The sequence below is a fragment of the Hyperolius riggenbachi genome, chromosome 8, assembly GCF_040937935.1.
Source record: "Hyperolius riggenbachi isolate aHypRig1 chromosome 8, aHypRig1.pri, whole genome shotgun sequence".
In the NCBI taxonomy this organism is placed as follows: domain Eukaryota; kingdom Metazoa; phylum Chordata; class Amphibia; order Anura; family Hyperoliidae; genus Hyperolius; species Hyperolius riggenbachi.
In genome coordinates this window covers 135,530,003-135,552,643 of record NC_090653.1, presented here as the reverse complement: position 1 = coordinate 135,552,643, position 22,641 = coordinate 135,530,003, and the positions used below count along the sequence as shown (strand labels likewise).

The following is a 22,641-nucleotide window of genomic DNA, read 5'->3' as shown; positions in this document are numbered from 1 at the left end:
TCCCCACTATCCATGGCGGCCTGGAGGGGGAATAGTGATCAATGCCGCTGAGACTTGTGCAGGAGCAGGGTAAACCGTTTATCGGCTTTACCCTGCGCCCAAATCTCCCAGCGGCTGTATAATAGGTATGTGTTCAGAGTGCTCAGTTGCATTGCAGAATAATTCTGCATGTCAACTCACTGCCCATACAATTCTATGGGCCTGTTCATAGTACTGCATTGTAACTCATCGTGTTATTGTAACTCACTGCATGCAGGCTTTGTATTAGAGTCTATGTCCAGTCTCCATTGCAGTTCACACACATCTTAACGCGTGCATTATGCAACTGACCACTGTGACCCTAGGCTTAGCGATACAAAGTCTACCACAATGGGCTTGATTCACAAAGCGGTGCAAAGTGTTTGCAAGGCTGTGAAAAGCCCTTTATCACGCCTAAACTCAGTTTAGGCGTGATAAGAAGAAACTCGCGCGATCTCCCGCGCGCAAAGTTTTGCGCGCGTAGCGCACCGCGTACCGTGCTTCGCGCGCAGCGTCCATTGAGCCCTATGGGACTTTGCGCGCACAGCGCGGTGCGCTACGCGCGCAAAACTTTGCGCGCGGGAGCTTCGCGCGAAGAGCAGCACAAATCGGTGATAACTCAGCTTTGCACGGCTTATCACGCCTAAAGTCTTTTAGGCGTGATAACTGAGTTATCACCGCTTTGTGAATCAGGGCCAATGTGTGAACAATTTTTATTGGCCACAAAGGTATGTCAAGAGTCTTTACGTAATAACACAAGAAAGATACATTTTCTCCAAATTCATCACAGCCTGTGCTTTTCCAAAACCAGTGACTTGGCACAGCATTGTGTTTTCTATAAAGCATGGGTAGTCAGGAGTTACCTTAAGGCTCCTTTCTCAAAACAAGAAAAAAGCATGCCTCAGGAACCCTGGGAGGGTGTCGCCATAGGCGGCAATGATTAAAGCCACGATTAGCTGCATTACACTAAATTTTGGCACCCTACTGCACCTGATAAAATAGTGGGTGCCGGGGCTACCCGCTATGCAAATTGCGGCTATAAAAAGTACCCACTATTTATAGCTGCGATTTGGATAGCAGGTAGCCCCGGCACCAGCTATTTTATCAGAGTGCCCAAATTTTCATGTAATTCCACTAATCGAGGGTTAGGCACCACCAGGGGGAGTGGTTACCAGGGGGAGTGGTTAATGGTTAGGTATCAGTAGAGGGAGGGTTCTGTGTGAGAGCAGGGTTAGGTTAGGTCATAGTAAAATATCAGTAAAGATTACCGATATTTTACAACCGGAATGAAGTAGTAGAATATCAGTTGGTCCAGGTTCACAGTGGTCAGTTGCATAATACACACGCTATAATGTGTGTGAATTGGGTTGGAGACTGGACATAGACTTTAATACAAAGTCTGCATGCAGTGAGTTGTAAGCTGTAACTGGCCCATACAGGCCCATAGAACTATATGCGCTGTGAGTCGACATGCAGAATTATTCTGCAACACAACAGGAACACTGTGAACCTAGCCCTAATCTTACCAATATTCTCCTACAGTATTAGCAATATCTGGTGCCCTTTTTTTTCAGATGCCATTATTACATGTACGCCCCTTTTCTACCCATTCTTTCAAAAATGTATGCCTGTGCCCAATCGCTCTTTCAGTCAGTGGTCTGTCTGAGGCATGCAGCTCAGCATTTTTGCCCAGCGATTCCAAAAGCACTAGCCTAATTAAAGTCGTTAGAGCAGGGGTCAGGAACCTTTTTGTCTGAGAAAGCCATAAATGCCACATATTTTAAAATGTATCTCCCTGAAAGCCATACAATATGTTTCAAACTGGGACAGTGCGCATGCGGAGCAGAGGGCTCATGTCCCTGTTGCTATGGTGATGTGTCAGACATGTCTTCAGCTTCTCATGGGTTTCAGCAACATCAGCAATTTCCCCGAGAGCCAGACAGGAGAAATGCCGACTAACAGCTTGTACAATTAGCTAGCTGACCTTGGGGTTGATTCACTTTGTAGGACGAGATCCCTGCACTTTGGCCAATAGGCTGCCTGTCAAGTGACAGGCAGCCTATTGGGCAAATCAAAGTGTGGGGATCTCATCCTACAAAGTCACTGTACCTGATAGGGTCCAGAGTGGGACAGTTGGAGCAGCTGTTAGTTTTGGGGGTAGTGTGAGTAAGTTAGTAGTGCATACTACAGCAGTAGTGTGCCTACCTTGAAACTTTTACTTGCGCTGCCACACTAAGCTGTGCTGCTTGAGCAGTGTAGCTGAGTGAATCAACTGCTACTGATTTGTCTGTGAGCCAGATGCAGCCATCAAAAGAGCCGCATCTGGCTCCCGAGCCATAGGTTCCCTACCCCTGCGAGCCCACAGGAGCGTTTCATTCTGTATAAACTGCATGCATTAGTTATACATTATTACATGATTTATCCCATATGTGAGAAGTATTTCTGTATATGTTTGAAACTTGCAGCATTAATAATTGAAGCAATTTTTTTTGCAATATTTTTTAATCAAACGTGTAGCAAAATCTTGGATGTACTGTATATTTGTCATTTTACAAATTGAGGTTTTAAGGTTTAAACCTATTAATGCTGGATTTAGTAAGATGGTTATAAGGATGTCACTGATAAAAAGCTGATATACAATCACTTGATAATGAATGCCAGTTACTGCAAGTTCTCCAGTCCTTGTGTTGTATATTAAAATAAAAACAGAAAAAGTTGTAATGCATTACAAGGTAAGAATAACACTTCCTGTGTAGATTTAGGCTGCTTCCACACAGGGACGTTACAGGCGCACGTTAGTGCGCCTGTAACGCTCCCCCAACGCACAGCAATGTAACACAAGTGGGCTGTACACACAGCCCACGTTGCGTTACATGTAACGCTGCACGTTGTCGGGAAAGTGCAGCATGCTACGGCGTTAGAGCGGCTATAGCCGCGTTAGACTGTTTGCACATGCGCAGTGGGGGGCGGAGAGGAGGCGGGAAGAGCCAGCTACAGTAGCCGCGCACATGGCTACTTAATATTCACTGCACTGGCGGCCGCTGATTGGCCGGCGGGACCACGTGATGCGGAGTGTCTCGCTCCGCATCACGTGGTCCCGCCGGCCAATCAGCGCCACTCTGGGAGACCTTATAGGGATAGAGCCGCCTAACGCGGCTCACTCTACCGTCCTCTCTTGCAGCACCATACGATGCGTTAGGTGCACGTTATGCGACCTTAACGTGGCACCTAATGCAACGTCTTGGTCTGCAAGTAGCCTTAATGCTAAAGTTTGCTCTTTGCAGCATCCTGTGTCTCCTGGCTTCTTATTGGACAATCAGTCAGCAGGGATGCTCTACTGTCCAACAAGCAGACAGTATCACATGTATTAGCAAAGGACTAAATAGAGGTGTCACATGTCTACCCCTTTTCCCAAAAAAATAAAACCTACTCTGAAAATAAGACTTAGCATCATTTTCTGGACTTTTTCTAAATGCTCGCAACATAATAATAATAAAATGTAGATGCCAAACGCTTTTCTGCTACCGAGCAGAAATGCATTCTGGAGAAGCTACCAGTGTTTCGTCATGACGTTGTGTTGAGCCCCCAGGGGGGCATAGAACTGCTCAAACGCAGCTACATGCGTCCAAGAGGAGATGAGACAATGGGATTTATCATGGTGTTTTACACAGAAGCTATCCCCGTTTTTTTAAATCTGCTTCCATTGATTGGAATAGAATGGTGGTTGATTAGTCCCCAAACAATGCTTTTGTGGCCTGACAAAAATATTACGTTTACTGCCTGTCTGAACCAGACCTACTTCAAACAAACATACCCTCATCACTACTAGTAATTACCATTCATCTGCTCTATATTGTTGAGAGAAATGTAAAACTAATGGTTATTGTCAACCCTTTGCAGTAAATTGTGTTGAAGCTAACCTTTCCTTTTGCTAACTATAAATTGTGAGCCAAGTACTCACAAATTCTCTTGTAGTGACACTTGCTATGTACACAAATACCTTTCAGTTTTCAAAACTTATGAACACAGAACTGTCTTCTATTAATAACCACATTGTGATGATGCCTAAGTGTATTTATATGGCTGGCTCTAAGCTGTGGGATCAGTAGGAGTTGCAGTCTCTCCTACATCTCTGGCTGCACAAACGCTTGTAGTGAAATGGAGATTCAAAGAGACCCTGTAGTGAGCGGGATATGGAGGCTGTCATTTATTTTGTAAGAATGCCAGTTACCTGGCTGTCCTTCTGATCCTCTGCCTCCAATACATTATTCCACACACCTAGAATGCAAATTAGGCAAGTAACTAAAGTTTGACCACATTGGCCTCCTGCATGTTTCAGGTGTGTAATCCAAACACTGCTGAAATCAGAAGGGTCAGCAGGGCAGCCTGACGGTATGCACTGGTTAAAGGAAATAAAAATATCAGGTCCCATGACTCACTTTAAGTAGTCTCTGAGGCTCCAATGATCATCATTATCAGTCAGAATCATCCCAACATGATCACTGATTGATGTCCCCTTACTGGAATACTAGTTAGGTAGTATCAATCAATTATTGATATTATAGTTATTGCACCCTTGAAACTAGATTGAATTTCTGACAAAAGCCAAACTATTAATTAACCTTAACCACTGTTGTGCGTTTATTAGGACTGCTCAGTGCAGTGCAATACAGATTTCCCCAGACTAGATTTTCAACCAGCTGACTTGAAATTGATTGAAAGTTTCAGGTAACTGCCAAATGCTGGGAATACACGGTTCGTTTTTAAACCATTTGGATGGCTCGATAGATCATTTCCGACATGTCCGATCTCCCGCACGATCTTCTTGCCGCTCAATTTGTGATAGCAGTGAATGGAAAAAGATAAGAAAAACGAGTGGAAGATAAGAGAATCGACTTCTGAATCAAGCGGCGAAATAATCGGGAGAATCGAGCAGCAAAAACCAGCCGTGTATGCCCAGCATTAGTGGCCAAAAGCACCAGATTCAGTTAGACTATGACTGGCCTTTAGATGTATGTAATATACTGTAGATAAGATAAACCATTTACTATGTAAGTTTGTAAATTAGGAAAACTGGAAATTAAATAGTTTTTACATGCTTTTGATCAGCTGAATAATGTGGGAAGGAAACGCTAATGCCAGAATGAAATCTGGTGCCCAAATGCAAGGCGGAGAAAATTCAGACTTTTTAATTTGCCCTTATTTTTATGTCACCCTCTGCCTGGTAACTGCTACACTCCGATTACCCTCATCTAGGGACTGGTACACTGAATCCAATGGGCTGTGCTCCTCAATTAATCCCAAGATTATCATCTTAACCTTTCTACTTTGGAAGTTGCAGTAGTATATTATACAGAAAATGTGCTTTAATGTGTCATTGAAGTCTGTTTCAATTGTATTATGACCAAGAGTGTAATGTATTATAAACTATTCACTGACACAGTGTTTACTAGGTTGACCTTATTAATGCATTACTGATAGAGCAGACACAATGCAAAGTATCCATTATTCATGTTCCCGTATACTGTAGAAAGTACATGGTGACACTGGTCCATGCTGATGCTGGTGCCAACATTCTCCTGTTTGTTATTAGATAAATAAAATGACTTTCAAAAGGAATGCAGACAGAAAAAAATCTGTCCCCATTCCTGGAAAAATCTATATGTTCAGTCAGATAAATGTGCCATAAAAATCACCAAACAACAAAATGAAATGTAGGAGTTTAAAAAAAACACCATCTAAGCAGTTCTGCCATTGGATATTGACTGATGTCTTCTGTATTACTGATGGCAAGGATGGATAAGAGAAAGAGGGTTAAAGTAAATTGTATTTAGATTTGCAAATCATGTATGCTCAACTCCTTTGCGAGAACATGTTTATTCTAGACATGCCTGAATTAACGTATGTGTTTTTAGTGGTCCTTTTATTAAATCCTTATGCACTTGGGGGTGGTATTACAAAATCACACCCACAATGACTTGCTAACTGGAACGAGGTCCTATTTTGGGTGAGAGCTTGCTTTGGGAGTAGAAGACAGCTGTGATACCATTATCACAACATATAATACTGCCATGCACCGCTAGATGGAGACTCTCCCAAAATCTACCAGGCTGACATTCACAAGCAGATGGAGATCTTGCAAACAGTTTGGCGCTACCTAGGGGTATATGCATGTATATGCATCCACCTTCAGTTACTGTCGTACATCAGGATGAAGCTGGAGTCCAAACAGGACTACTGTGGGCAGAGTTCATTTAACAGTTTAGTGTGTCTCTATGTGGCTTTATAAGGCTAGTTAGGGCATGCCTTTCTGTATCAGCATGCAGCTCATGTGTATACTATCAGAAAGAATACCTATCCTAATCATACAACTTCAACTTTATGAGTTTTGAGTGATAATACTTTTTCTTTCTGATCTTTGAAACAGAGTTATGATTTCAGACAGTTTGGTATTCCAATATTAAATTCTGATTTGCAGTCACAAAGTCAAGAAGGATTCTTTAAATGACTTCCCCCCAGTGAGGTGATAATTAATTACTTTTATCCATAGCCAAAAGCCTACAGGGAGAACTCAAAGAGCCAGAGCGGATCAGGTCATTTGGGTACAGGGATTGGCAGGCATCCATTAGAGTAGACTATTAAGTATTGGTAATCAACTAGCAGCCGTTTGGGTGGGCTAGGCATTAGGTGGGAGGGGTCTTTTGAGACACTTACAGGGGAGCTTAGTGTTAGGCACTAGGGGGGAAGAGTTCAAGTGAGAATGGGTGCCAGGTAATGAATAATAAAATATTGGTCATTTAAATTACCAATATTTTATTAGTAGCGGCACTTCCCAGGCGCCCAACTCATGTAGTGACGCCGACATACAGTGGGTTGCAAAAGTATTCGGCCCCCTTGAAGTTTTCCACATTTTGTCACATTACTGCCACAAACATGCATCAATTTTATTGGAATTCCACGTGAAAGACCAATACAAGTGGATCGAAAGTCATACATCATTTCAAACATTTTTTACAAATAAATAACTGCAAAGTGGGGTGTGCGTAATTATTCGGCCCCCTGAGTCAATACTTTGTAGAACCACCTTTTGCTGCAATTACAGCTTCCAGTCTTTTAGGGTATGTCTCTACCAGCTTTGCACATCTAGAGACTGAAATCCTTGCCCATTCTTCTTTGCAAAACAGCTCCAGCTCAGTCAGATTAGATGGACAGCGTTTGCGAACAGCAGTTTTCAGATCTTGCCACAGATTCTCGATTGGATTTAGATCTGGACTTTGACTGGGCCATTCTAACACATGGATATGTTTTGTTTTAAACCATTCCATTGTTGCCCTGGCTTTATGTTTAGGGTCATTGTCCTGCTGGAAGGTGAACCTCTGCCCCAGTCTCAAGTCTTTTGCAGTCTCCAAGAGGTTTTCTTCCAAGTTTGCCCTGTATTTGGCTCCATCCATCTTCCCATCAACTCTGACCAGCTTCCCTGTCCCTGCTGAAGAGATGCACCCCTCGAGCATGATGCTGCCACCACCATATTTGACAGTGAGGATGGTGTGTTCAGAGTGATGTGCAGTGTTAGTTTTCCGCCACACATAGCGTTTTGCATTTTGGCCAAAGAGTTCCATTTTGGTCTTATTTGACCAGAGCACCTTCTTCCACATGGTTGCTGTGTCCCCCACATGGCTTGTGGCAAACTGCAAACGGGACTTCTTATGCTTTCTGTTAACAATGCCTTTCTTCTTGCCACTCTTCCATAAAGGCCAACTTTGTACACTGCATGACTAATAGTTGTCCTATGGACAAAGTCTCCCACCTGAGCTGTAGATCCCTGCAGCTTGTCCAGAGTCACCATGGGTCTCTTGACTGCATTTCTAATCAGCGCTCTCCTTGTTCGGCCTGTGAGTTTAGGTGGAAGAACTTGTCTTGGTAGGTTTACAGTTGTGCCATACTCCTTCCATTTCTGAATGATCGCTTGAACAGTGCTCCGTGGGATGTTCAAGGCTTTGGAAATCTTTTTGTAGCCTAAGCCTGCTTTAAATTTCTCAATAACTTGATCCCTGACCTGTCTTGTGTGTTCTTTGGACTTCACGGTGTTGTTGCTCCCAATATTCTCTTAGACAACCTCTGAAGCCCTCACAGAGCAGCTGTATTTGTACTGACATTAGATTACACACAGGTGCACTCTATTTAGTCATTAGCACTCATCAGGCAATGTCTATAGGCAACTGACTGCACTCAGATCAAAGGGGGCCGAATAATTATGCACACCCCACTTTGCAGTTATTTATTTGTAAAAAATGTTTGGAATCATGTATGATTTTTGTTCCACTTCTCATGTGTACACCACTTTGTGTTGGTCTTTCATGTGGAATTCCAATAAAATTAATTCATGTTTGTGGCAGTAATATGACAAAATGTGGAAAACTTCAAGGGGGCCGAATACTTTTGCAACCCACTGTATGTACCCGGCCAGAGGGGGTCCTTGTATGAGATTTCAGAACAGTGGGGTGTTAGTTTCCCAGATCTACTGGTCAGGATTGTTCTGACTGCTCGCCCTCCCTTATTCACATCTGACTTCACATTTCCTCTTACCAAACACACAAAGAGGGAAATACTCACTCCCAAACAGTCCTCTGCTGCTGTATAAAGCCTGCAGGCTGCTTATAAGCCAATAAGAACTGCACACACACGTTACACCTAGTCTGCAGTGATTAATCAAGCAAAAGCTGAGCAGGCCAGCCAATCGTTGGAGAGGGCTTCAGTTGCATATAGACAATGGCTATATGACCAGCAGGGGGCACCAGCGTGCAAGATATTCCCTCTCATCTGCCCCCCTCCTAACTGAACTGCATGGGAATCTACAATAAAATTAAAAACAATGGTGCACAAGCCAGCCTAGGGCCCCGGGAACTCTCACTGCCCGGGGCCCCAGAACCAGCACGTAACACCATATGTGAGCGCTGTCAAGCCCTGGAGCTGCCACCCCCAAGAGCCTGTCCCCAACTGCTCTGAAACTTACCAAACACACAAAGAGGGAAATACTCACTCCCAAACAGTCCTCTGCTGCTTTATAAAGCCTGCAGGCTGCTTATAAGCCAATAAGAAGTGCACACACGTTACACCTAGTCTGCAGTGATTAATCGAGCAAAAGATGAGCAGGTCAGCCAATCGTTGGAGAGGGCTTCAGTTGCATATAGACAATGGCTATATGACCAGCAGGGGGCACCAGCGTGCAGGATATTCCCTCTCATCTGCCCCCCTCTTAACTGAACTGCATGGGAATCTACAATAAAATTAAAAACAATGGTGCACAAGCCAGCCTGGGGCCCCGGGAACTCTCACTGCCCGGGGCCCCAGAACCAGTATGTAACACCATATGTGAGCGCAGTCAAGCCCTGGAGCAGCAGGGGCACCAGCGTGCAGGATATTTCCTCTCATCTGCCCCCCTCCTAACTGAACTGCATGGGAATCTACAATATTTCCTCTTGACTCTGAACTTCTTGGGGGAAATATAATCTCAAAATTCTAGTTGTATGATTATGATCATATCACCCGACGTTTATGATTGCTGCTATGCCTAGTGACTTCATATGTTGGGAATTCTGTGTATAAACAGGATTCCTCACAGTGTGCCTGGAGGTGTAACAGGTAATATTAGAAATGTATGACATTACTAAGTGTTTCCTCTTTTCAGCACCTCCATTATAGTTACATAGTTACATAGTTATTTTGGTTGAAAAAAGACATACGTCCATCGAGTTCAACCAGTACAAAGTAAAGAGATGACAGTTCTAGTAAAATATGTATGTCAGTTTTGTTTCAGCATCAGATGCTTTCCCTAAAGTCTGCTAATTAATTTCCCTATGAAAGTAGTTTTCTGCTCTGATATGAATTCATAATTCACACCAATGCCAGTGAATAGTTTATATACGGTACTTGTGAAATGACAATGTATGCCATGAAAGCATGCCAGTCCAGCTTCCGAGCTCCATGTGTTTGCTAGGAGTGGTATAACTTTGTATATTCTTTGTGTCTGACATTTGAGAACAATTATGGTGTATTGTGCATGCAGCTAAAACAAAAAGAATGAAAATCTGCTGTTGTGTTCAACTTTTGGTGTAGTTGGTTCTTTGTACTGTGTATTAACCGGTGATTTTGTTTTATGTTATGTTGTTGTGCGTGACCTTTTTAACACGGAACACTGGGCATTGGTGAAACCCTCCCAGGTCCTCCAGGTTTGTTCTTAACCCGAGCCATGTCCTTTGATTGCATGCTGCATATTTTTATGAAAGTGTAAATAATGATCTTTTTATTGGTGACGTGAAAGATTTTATTAAGAGAGTTTACATTGTATAGCACCAGACCACGATCACTGTGCAGTACAGATCTGCAGAAACTTCCAGATCAAAAATTGTTCTGATGAACAGAGATGGTTCTTTTTCAGTCGTTTTCGGTCACACTGACCTCCTTTAGCTTTCACTCTGCCTGAAATGATGTGTCTCCTGCCACCATCAGTAGAGCAATTTCCTCTCTGCTGCTGCAATGATATCCTATTCCATTTATCACGTAATTATTCTAATATTCATAGCACTACAATGGCCGCAGTGATAAACAAAGTCGTAATGAATTCAATTATTTTCAATGTGAGCTTTTCTATTACAAATAATGTCTTCCTTTCAGCTTATGTAGTTGAAGTGTTTCAAAAACATAGGAATAATTCTGAAACTTGCAATAAAATAAGTGAGGTAGTCTTGAAAGATAACCACAGTAATAATGCTGTTGATAATGGAAAAGTCAGAGAAGTGTTCATCATAAGGCATAACGTAATGTTAGTTTAGGACAAGTCAAAATGACTGCTGCAAATCATAACAAACCAACATTTTAGCTATATTCATCTATCCAGGGCTGTGGAGTCGGTCCAAAAATCCACCGACTCCGACTCCTCAGTTTAGGATTCCACCGACTCCGACTCCTGGACTCCGACTCCTCTAATTTGCATATTCCAATTTTGTTGATTAACAGTATGTAACGTGAAATTCGTCTCTTAACTGCCAACGCTTAGGAATTTTACAAGTCAACTGAAGTGAGAAGGATATGTAGACTACTATATTTATTCCCTTTAGACTAAAACTAGTCCTTGGTAAGAGTACTTGTAAAAGGTACAGACCGGAACAAAGAACATCTATCAGGCCCTAGGCAATGTAACTGTGGGTACATGTAAGAATGATGTGCAGGTACTCTGCAGGAGAATGAGGGGATTCTTCCTCTATTACACATCTGAACATGGATCAGGCCCTAGGCAATGTGACTGTGGGTACATGCAAGAATGATGTGCAGGTACTCTGCAGGAGAATGAGGGGATTCTTCCTCTATTACACATTCTTCATGCACAATCTGAACAAGGTTTATGGGTGATAGACAACACCTCTGTGTTCAATGTGCACAACATTTTCAGTGGATTCCCTGCAGCTCTGTGGGGAGAGCATATGTAGAGTATAGTACTACTGTGTAACAAAGTAAACCTGAGACAGATGAAATTAAAGTTTTATACATACCTGGGGTTTCCTCCAGCCCCCTTCAGGCTAATCAGTCCCTCGTTGTCCTCCTCCGCCACCTGGATCGTCTGCTATGAGTCCAGGTACTTGAGCCAGTCTGGCATAGTGCGCATGCACACACTCCGCCGCCTGGGAGCATACTACACCTGCGCAGCACTATTGTGCAGGTGCAGAATGCTCCTGGCTGTAGGAGCAGCACGTGGTCAGACAGCGCTGACTGGCTGAATTACCAGGACTCATAGCAGAAGATCCAGGTGGCGGAGGAGAACAGCGAGGGACCGAATGGCCTGAAGGGGGCTGGAGGAAGCCCCAGGTATGTATAAAGCTTTTCTTTTAATTCGCCTCAGGTACCCTTTAATTCATAGTCACCAAACCAAATTTTAACAACATATCAATTTATTTGATTTCATGAGCAAAGAGAGTGCATACATTTGCATAAACCAGCATCAATGCAGAATTATTTCCATCTCATTGACCATCTCTATTAGTGACACGGCTACACATCAGGGTTTATACTTACAGCATACAGATGTTATTTAGTATATATAAGAGATTCCTGTGTACACATCATATATACTGCACAGTCACAATCAGATATGTACCGGTATATCTAACTTTAAAAATACGGGGACTGCTTTATTGAAGCAGCACAAGTAACTAATTTTGATTGGTTTATTTCATTTTTGTGGACTGAACACAGCTATTACTGTATATATACTGTATATATACATTATTTTTAATGACTATTATCTGAGAAATGGAACGTTTTATCATATTTTCTATTTTAATTATAGTTACAAATTCATTAGGAGTCTGAGTCGGTGCATTTTTTCCCGACTCCGACTCCAGGCACCCAAAATTGCTCCGACTCCACGACTCCGACTCCACAGCCCTGCATCTATCTATCTATCTATCTATCTATCTATCTATCTATCTATCTATCTACCAATCACCATATTTACATAACGTATGATATTTTAAAGGCTTACCGCTCTTTTATAGCCTTATACATCTAAAGGTGCCCATTAACGGTACAATTTTTTTACCAAATGCAATCTTTTGATGCAGTTTGAATGATCGAAACTAATCTGAAGGTAATTATTGATTGTTCACATTTACTGAACTATTCTTTCTTCAAATTCGATCATAAAATCCAACTTTCGGATTGATTTTATCCTATTAAGCAACCGACCAAAGAATCGTTTCCTATTGATTACCTTTATAAACTGCACATTTTCTATACAATTCGATCATTCAAATCGCACCGAAAGATCACATTTGGTGAAAAAAATGTATTGTTAATGGGCACCTTAAGGGCTTTAGGCTTTGTTCTCACTGGCACTGGATGCATGTGCCAGTGACGCTATGCTGGTGGTAGACAGCTCATCCTGTGCGGGGGGATGGGGGGGACCCAGTACATGTCTCTTGGTAGCTTTCAAATGGTGTTTGACGTATTTAGGTCAGTCAGTCATGCCACATAGAAGTGTGAAATATTCCACATTTCATTTATTCTGCCACGCTTAGCATCTGGGGGTCTCTGAATTTTTAATTGAACACCCATTTTTAATGCTAGTATGAACATACTCTATACATATAGTATGGGATTAGTAATGTAAATATATTGCATTACTGACTTCTTAGAAGGAAATATCAGAAGACACCATAGCCATATTGTTTTCAGAAAAAAATGCAGCAAACCAGAACACTGCCTCAATTCACTAAGCTTATCTCCTGTCTTTAATAAAGTTTCTAGAATTATCACCATGGTGACGAGGCATGTAGTATTCAGGAAACATTTTACCTCAGGAAAACCTAAAGTTAACTCTTCTGTCTTTAAAGAAAACCTGAACTGAAAATTAAAAGTCAAGATAAATATACACAAGTCATACTTACCTCCCATGTAGTCTACTCCTCAATCACTTTCTCCTTTCCTGCGTCTTGTTTGTCCACTGTGATCAAGGGAATTCTCCGTCCTCCATTTTGAAAATGGGCATTACCCCATAACAGCTTTCTGGTCAGCACACTGTTAAACTGTTATATCATCCACTTGAGCCATAGGGAAACATTGACATTACTTGGCACATCAGTTTTCCTCTCAGCTATAACTGACAGCAACTGATAAATAACTGACAGCAACTGATATATTTCAGTTCTGACAAAATGTTGTCAGAACTGGAAGGGATCATTGTCAGAAGAAAATGGTGAGCTTCTGTGAGGAACTGACGGTGAGGTAACCATGTAATGTTCATTTGAAGTTACCTCATGTGTTTATTTTAAATAATTTCACTCAGTACAGGTTCCCTTTAAGTTAACTCGTCAATACTTAAAATAACTCCAGAATTCTAAAGTTAAAGACAGCCTATTCATTAACTGTGTGTGAAAATAACTACAGAGGAGGTAACTTACCAAAGAGAAGGTAACTTAACTACAGACGAGGTAACTCAAGGAATGAAGAGATAAAATAACTTTCTCACTGTGTGGTGGTAAGTTTTCTCTTGTCTTATTATCTCAGGCATGATCTTAGTGAATTGAGGCCACTGTCTACATTTCTAGCCCCTTGTTCTGCTAACAAGTGATATTGCACTAACACGACACTGAGTTCACTACCAGACACTAAGAACAGCTTATTATTTATTTTGAGCTTGATGCTTTCTGATCTTGACTGTGCCCTCAAGCCGCATCTACACGCGTAGATGCGGCTCCGATCCGGCGGCTCGATTAGCCGCCGGATCGCCTCTTCCGCGTCCCCGCGCGTGCCCCGGATTCGATTCCCCGCTCGTCCCCGCCGGCGCCGCTTATCTTCCGCTCGATTCCCTGCCATTGTCCCCTCGCGGGGAGCGAGCAGGGAATCGGCGGAGGCAAGATCCGTCCTGTCGGATCTTATCAATCGAGCCGCATCAGCGGCTCGATTGATAAGGAACATCGCGCCCGCATCTACGCGTGTAGATGCGGCTTCAGATTCTACCCTCAGCAACAGAGTGAATTATACGAAGTCCATGGGAGCAGCAAAAATTTAAAGGTTGTGTGACTAGTGAGCAATAAGCTCATTTTAACATACAGTATTTCTTTCTAATGGCAGTGTTTGTTATTAGCAGATTAATCTATTAACAGGTTTAGGATGTTCCATTACTGCTAAAGCATTGTTTACACATAGTGGGCCTTTGCTGTCTTCTCATATCTCCTTATATTAGCATAATGCAATATATCTGTAGTACTGATCAGCAGTTATTCAAGCCCTACTGAAAAGAACAAGTTTAAAGTACTACTGATAAGGTTTTTTTCCCACCTGCTGGGCAAACTTTTCAAGTCTATATATATACCGCACTCATTGCCAGTACCACATTTTTGCATACTAAAAGGTCTGGTCTGGTTGTCAGACCTTTGGCATGCTGGATGAATAGTTCCTTTCAGTTTTATTGATTGGGGCTGTTTTATGTGGTTTTGTTGATTTGTGCTCTAAGGTGCTATTTTAATAGCGAGTTTAGAAGCATGTGGCACTTTTCATTCACCAGGTATTGTGGATACAAAAATAGTTGTATGTTGTACCCTTATGATCACCTCGAGCGAAAATAGCAATGGATTCTGCCATTGCTGCATTCAGGGCAAAACACTTTAAAAAACAAACAGACATCTGATTGGCAGGGTTTCTGAAAGATGAATGCTGTGTGATCATTGGTCATGGATGGGTTTTCCATAATATAAGCTGAATATAGGAACCCCCTTGAAATGAGTTACTAGGTTTAAAATGGTGATTTGGTTTCCTTTCAAATTAACCCTGGCAATGTCCTGACTTTCATGAAATCTTGTGTTATAGACCAGTACAGTAAGAGCACCTATACAAATTTCCTTTTTTGCGGCTTTGGCAAAATGGAGAACAAACAAATGAATTACCAAACATATTTCACAAACCTGTTTAATACACATGAAAAAGAATTAAGTGTTTCAATCAAAACAATTATACTGTGGCAGTTTCTGCAAATATGATATAGTCAAAAAAGTGAAATGTAGCATTTGTGTTAACTTGTTTTAAAAGTTCAGATTGTTTTATCGCCTTCTTTCTAATTTAAGAATACTGAGATTTAACGCAGGCTCACAATTATGTTTTTCCTAGCAGAATATGTAACCCAGCAACACACCTTTATAGTTCCGAAAGTGTAAACAGCAAGGGAATAAAATGAGTTTTTAAAGATGAAATAAGCAGTGACAAGTAACAATCATGCATCTCTGGGTCAGGCTGACTTATTCTGCAGGAGCTACATTGTTCAGGACTCAGTTAGTATAAAGCAGCAGCATACTTACACTGATTATAGCAATGCTATGCTTTACCTGAACATCTGATAGAATAGATAACTCTTCTGTAATATAGATGCACATACATAGAAACATAGCATCTCCAATATAGTGTAATGGAACTACTGTAAAATATGTCACACCTGTACTGAGAGGCATATGGAGGCTGCCATATATATTTCCTTTTAAACAATGCAGATTGCCTGGCTGTCCTGCTGATCCTCTGCCTTTAATACCTTTACCTGTATCCCCCCTGAACAAGCATGCAGATCAGGTGTTTCTGACAGAAGTCTGACTAGATTGGCTGCATACTTTACACTACATTAGTATTGCAGCAAAAGAGATCAGCAGAACTGCCAGGCAACTGGTATTGTTTAAAAGGAAATAAATATGGCAGCCCCAAAATCCCTCATACTTCAGGTGTGCTTGAATATTGATTGGTGATGGAAAGCAGATTATATTTCAATCCCCCCCACTACCCCCCACCCCCTTTCCCTTTGGCAGCAAAATAAGCTATTGTAAAAAATATCTTGTTAAAGGGACACTGAAGTCTTTTTTTTTTTTACCTGATTTTATGTTTAAAGAACACATCCGAGTTGTAGGAAAATTAAAAAAAGTCCACTTACCTGGGGCTTCCTCCAGCCCCTGCCAGCCGTCCTGTGCCCTCGCCGCAGCTCCGCTCACCACTGATGGCCCGGGGTCCCCTCCGGTGCAGGATGTCCACTGCGCCTGCGCGAGCGGGTCTCAGAGTCGCACTGACATCATCAGGACTGTACTGCGCAGGCACAGTAGTTCTGCGCCTGTGCAGCACAGTCCGGATGACGTCAATGTGACCAGGGAGCCGCACGCTGGAGCGCAAGAGAAGCCGACCCGGAAGCCAACCTGGCGAGGTCATCATCTCCACGGGAGGGGACCAGAAGCCACCAGAGCTGTGGCAAGGGCACAGGGTGGATGCAGGGGTCTGTAAGCCCCAGGTAAGTGGATTTTTTATTTTTAAGTGCTCAGACCTTCCCGTTAAGTCCTCTTCAGCATTAATTTTTAAGTGGATTTGCCGCATTCCCCCAGCAGGACGAGTGATATATAGCAGAGAAATAGCCCAACAAAGTTCTGGGCTCGCAGATTCCTTTCTTCCTGGAAGAGGCTGAGCTACTGCGTACAATCTCTAGTCAATCTCCGTCTCTCCCCGCCCCTCTTAGTCTTCTTTCACTGAGAGAGGTGGGAAGAGCCTGAGATTGACTGGAGAGGAGGCAGAGCTATTGCGCAAGGCTCTGCCTCCCCCGGGCAGCTAAATCTGCGACCTTCAAAGTCGTGGAACTTTGCAGTCTATTTCTCTGCTATAAATCACCCGTTCTGCCTCGGGAATGCATGAATCCACTTAGAATTTAATGCTGAAGAGGACTTTATAAGAAAATAAGGTTAAATAGACTTCAGTGTCTCTTTAAATACCTTTTTCCATGAATTGTTCTGGCATTCAGATGTCCTCTCCACCTATGCTTTTCTGTTACTGTACATTACTAGGAAGAATGTCATCCATATAGCAGGCCCAGACTGCCAGGATTCCAAACCTTTCCTGGCTGTCCAAAGCATGTGGCAGTTTGGCCATTGGCATGTAGCCAGGAGCACTTATGTGAAGAGACACTGAACAAGATATTTTTGACTTAATAATCATCTTTCCTGCAAAAGGGGGGGGGGGGGGGGGTAATCTGCTTCCCTGCAAAAATTTTATCTGGCATATTGTAAAACTGCATACACTGCACAGAAAGACTTACAAGATACAATATTTAGATGTCATTAGAAAAGACACAGAGAGTGTATTTTGCATACATGAGACATGCAAACATGCGCGCGCACACACAAACTCTATAAGCTATTATGAAAATACAGGCATACTTCACTTAATATCGCTGTACATTTCTATGATCAGATAGCATATTAATCACTCTTTAGACACACACGATTAAAACAGCCCCAAATAACGCAAGGTTCATCTATGTGGCATTCTAACTTTTTATTCTGATTTTACAAAGGTGCACCTGGCCCAGAAGGTCCTCGCGGCCCACCTGGCAATGGCGGCTTTAGAGGTGAGAAAGGAAATCCTGGTGTACCAGGACAGCCTGGATTCCCAGGACCTAAAGGAGAGCCAGGAAGCTCAGGTCTGCCGGTAAGTAACACATGTGTGGTAGATTTGGTAAATGGACTTGGTTTGCAATGTGTAGAGAGTTGGAACTGCTGAAATAATAATTACACCAAACAGTATGTCATTGATTACTTCTGTGAAAGCTAGCCTATCTATAAAATATTGAAATATCCTATATTTTTTTATGTAAACACTAGTGCCGTATAGTGTGAGCAGCACAATGGTGTAGTGGTTACTCCTCTCACCGTACAGGATCCAAAGTTCAAATCTCCCTGCATTGGGGGGTGAGGGGGATAATGGGGGGATTTCCTTTCCCACCACATTAGTAACTTAAAGCGGACCTAAACTCAGAACTTCCACCCTGCTCTAAAAGATAAGTAACAACATAATAACCTTTAACGTAAATAATTTATTTGTTACTGCTTATAGAACCCCAGACAGAGATCCAGCAGTGTTTACTTACTTGTTTCCTGGGAGTACAGAAAGGGTTAACCTTCGCTGTTCACATATTAGCCCAGAAGTCGCCACGGCATGGCGCAGTACACACAGCTGATAGCCCTGCATTTGCACTTGCTGATTACTTTCAGATAAACAAGATACAATTTCTGAACTTCAAATGTAAACACAGGACCAACCCTATCAGGATAGCCAAATATAAAATATAGCTTTTATTGATTTAAATAAAAAAAAGAGTACTTTTACTGTAGTATGACTATGAGCATAACAGGGTGGGGTTCACAGTACAATTTAGTCCCTTTCAATTAAATGAAAGTGTATTACGGACAACCCTCACCCCTGGCTAGAGACAAATAAACTATTATTTACAACAGACCCCCCACCAACCTAACACGTTTCACCCCCCTTAATTGGAGGATTCATCAGAGGAAAACTGTGCAGTGCTAAAGGTGCAAGTACATTGTGCAAACACAGCATTAAATATACATTTCTCTAGACAGTCAAATAGTGTGACGTGCTCTCATGCTCAGTTAGCAGCCAACTGTCTAGAGAAATGTATATTTAATGCTGTGTTTGCACAATGTACTTGCACCTTTAGCACTGCACACTTTTCCTCTGATGAAGAGGAATATGGAGGAGGCTGAGGGATATGAAGGAGGCTGACATGTATTTCCTTTCAAGAATGCCAATTGCCTAACTGTTCTACTCTTTTTTTACTTCAGTAGTGTATATTTCCTTTCACATAGTAAGGAAAAGACACTGTTGAAATGTTAGATGTTTTAGATTTTCAGTGTTAGAAAACTTACGCTGATCTTGTTGTCATGTGCTGTTGATAGACCTACAGTAAGCCTTGCTTCTGAGTTGTTTTATTGAGCCATCCTACTATCAATTTCTTAGATTTTATTCTAGAAATGCATGTTACAAATGAATGATTTTAGTAACTTGCTATCAACCATGTACAAACAGTTCTTGAGTTCATGAGCCAGAAAGAATCAGTAAGATCTTTATGGAAGAAGACATGATGACCAATATGGAAAAACGTGCCAAACGGTTATGATTTCTCTGGTGCATTCCTGGGATTTGCCCTGCACGCTTAAAGCGGAATATAACCCTGCATTTCAACTTTGCTCTAAAACATTATTTACAGTATACTATATGCAACCAGCATTTTTTTTTTTTACTAGACCAGCATTGGAGGGGTTACACAGGGCTTTAAAGTTCCTGGAGATTTCTGCAGACGCATCCGAAGCTGAAATAGATACATTTTGTTTACATAAATGTATCTAAGTGTTGAATGTGACTCATCTCTCTGACTGAGAAGGAGCTTGGAGGACAGCCAAAGAGTGTGTAACATTTATCAATAGATACATGTAACTAAATAGAATGTATCTATCTGAACTTCTGCATATCTCTCCACAGAACTTTAAACCTCTGTGTTTAACCCTTCCAATGCTGGTCTAGTAAAAAAAAAAAATGCTTTTTGCATATAATATGCTGTAAATAATATTTTAGAGAAAAGTTGAAATGCAGGGTTATATTCCGCTTTAATGTGCAATTTCATAAATAATTAATCATAAGACTATGATATTTTATTATTATTATTATTTTTAATTCAGAAAGTGCCAACATATTCCATGGGGCTGTACAAAGTACAAACATGTACAAAGTACAAACATGGGGTACATAATAATACAGACAGAATTGGTACAAAATTCAGAATTGGTAATTACAGTGACAAAAGTAACAGGAATAAAATGTGTAGCAAATTTCAAAGCACAAAAGGGTGATAGAGCCCTGCCCTTGTGAGCTTACAATCTAAAGGATAAGACCAATAAAGTAATGTGGGCATCATTCTGCAGCAGAATATTACCTGCAGCTCAGAGAGCGAATTGCTGGGCACACTAATATTTGATGGTAAAAATCACCAAGTTTCTTCACACTGTATCAAAATCACCAGATTAATCCCATCAAGTCCATCCTCCAAGGAAGAATGTATTTCTGACCATTCAGAATGATCATTTTACTCTAGATATGATTTTCTCACAGCAAATTAAGGATAAGTAAGCAATCCGTTTGATCAGGGACTGAGTTTGACGTCTTTGTATGGCTGATCGTGATTATGGGATTGTCTCTCTTCTGCCTTCTGTGTAGCTTAAAACAAGATGCAGAAGTAAGGGCCTGGGCACACTCGTGTTCAGTGCACAGGCAGGACTGTCTGATGGGAACAGCACTGGTGCAGCTGCACACATTTTAAGTGCAACACAGAGCCATGCCATTTAACTAGTTGAATGTGCTTAGCAAAGAGCAACACAGGTGCTATGCGTTTTTGTATAATGCACAGCCACCTGCATCTGCAATGCAACACATCAGTGTGCCGAGGCCCCTAAGGACTTTTACACAGGACTGTGGAGGCGGGGCAATTTTGGATACCTGGGATTTAGAGGTTTCATAAACTGAAGAGTCGGTGTTGAAGTTCGATGATTTTTATACTGATTCCACAGCCCTGATTTTACATAACTACAACCAGGCATCTTGAAGCTCCTTTCACACTGGAGGCTGAACTGTGGGCTTGTTTAGCAGTTCAGCCTCGTGTCTGCAGGTGATAAGTTCCTTTCAGCTCCAGCTGCATGCTGGATAGTGTAATGGTTAAGGGCTCTGCCTCTGACATGGGAGACCAGGGTTCGAATCTCGGCTCTGCCTGTTCAGTAAGCCAGCACCTATTCAGCAGGAGCCTTAGGCAAGTCTCCTTAACACTGCTACTGCCTATAGAGCGCGTCCTAGTGGCTGCAGCTCTGGCGCTTTGAGTCCGCCAGGAGAAAAGCGCTATATAAGTGTTTGTCTTTGCCAAAGGGCAACATTTGTAACTGCACATGTTATCATTTGGCACACAGTGATGTTGCTGCAAAGCACTAGCAAGCACTCAATCACCATACGGGAGTAACTGAGAGGTGATGAATTCACCACTCTCATCCTCCTGTGTGAGAGAGACCTAAAACTTACAGGTCAGTAATCTGATCATATATTTCACATGCTTCTCAATTATTTCTCTTGGAGGAGAATTATATGATAAAAAAAAGTTCATTGGTTCAAGATCTGTTTGCGTGGGAGACAAAAAACATAAAAAAAACTGTTGTCATTAATCTGAGACAGTGGAAGAATTATACCTAGATTTTTTACTTTTTAGTATTAGGACTATAGATACAGTCAGGCCCGTTTTTAGCGCCGTGCGGCCCGTGCCGCCGCCCGGGGCGCTGTTGGGAGGTGGGCGCTGAAATGGAGGGGGGAGCCGGAGCCGCTGGGAGGGCAGCCCGACCTCTCCCTCCCTCCCTCTCCTGGGCCGCCCTCCGTGCTCCCCCCTCAGATGTTGAGCGCAGCAGCAGCAGCAGCAGCAGCAGCCAGGGAGGAAGCGCTGTATACAACATACCTCCCTGCGTTCCAAGCGCTGCTCTCTCGCCGCCGGTCTCTTCCTCTCTGCCGCCTATACGATGATGCACACGCTGGTTCCGGCTAACAGGAACCAGCGTGTGCATCATCGTATAGGCGGCAGAGAGGAAGAGACCGGCGGCGAGAGAGCAGCGCTTGGAACGCAGGGAGGTATGTTGTTTACAGCGCTTCCTCCCTGGCTGCTGCTGCGCTCAACATCTGAGGGGGGAGCACGGAGGGCGGCCCAGGAGAGGGAGGGAGGGAGAGGTCGGGCTGCCCTCCCAGCGGCTCCGGCTCCCCCCTCCATTATGGGGGACAGCTACCTATCTAACCTACGCTGGGGGGCACCTACCTATTTATCCTATTGGGGGGCACCTACCTAATGTAACCTACCCTGGGGGGCACCTACCTAATGTAACCTACCCTGGGGGGCACCTACCTAATGTAACCTATACTGGGGGGCAGCTACCTAATCTAACCTACGCTGGGGGGCACCTACCTATCTAACCTACACTGGGGGGCACCTACCTAATCTAACCTACACTGGGGGGCACCTACCTAATCTAACCTACACTGGGGGGCACCTACCTAATCTAACCTACACTGGGGGCACCTACCTAATCTAACGTACACTGGGGGGCACCTACTTAATCTAACCTACGCTGGGGGGCAGCTACCTAATCTAACCTATACTGGGGGGCAGCTACCTAATCTAACCTACACTGGGGGGCACCTACCTAATCTAACCTACACTGGGGGGCACCTACC

The 22,641-nt window shown here is 42.7% G+C and overlaps 1 protein-coding gene across 2 annotated transcripts in view; it reads left to right on the top strand.

Annotated features, from left to right (window-relative positions):
- Positions 1-22,641, top strand: part of COL4A5 (collagen type IV alpha 5 chain) — a 296,097-nt gene that overhangs the window by 246,056 nt on the left and 27,400 nt on the right. For both annotated transcript variants that reach the window (XM_068251138.1, XM_068251139.1), the window contains exon 42: positions 17,885-18,018. In XM_068251138.1, coding sequence (XP_068107239.1) covers positions 17,885-18,018 — 134 coding nt within the window. The remainder of the gene's footprint in view (positions 1-17,884; positions 18,019-22,641) is intronic.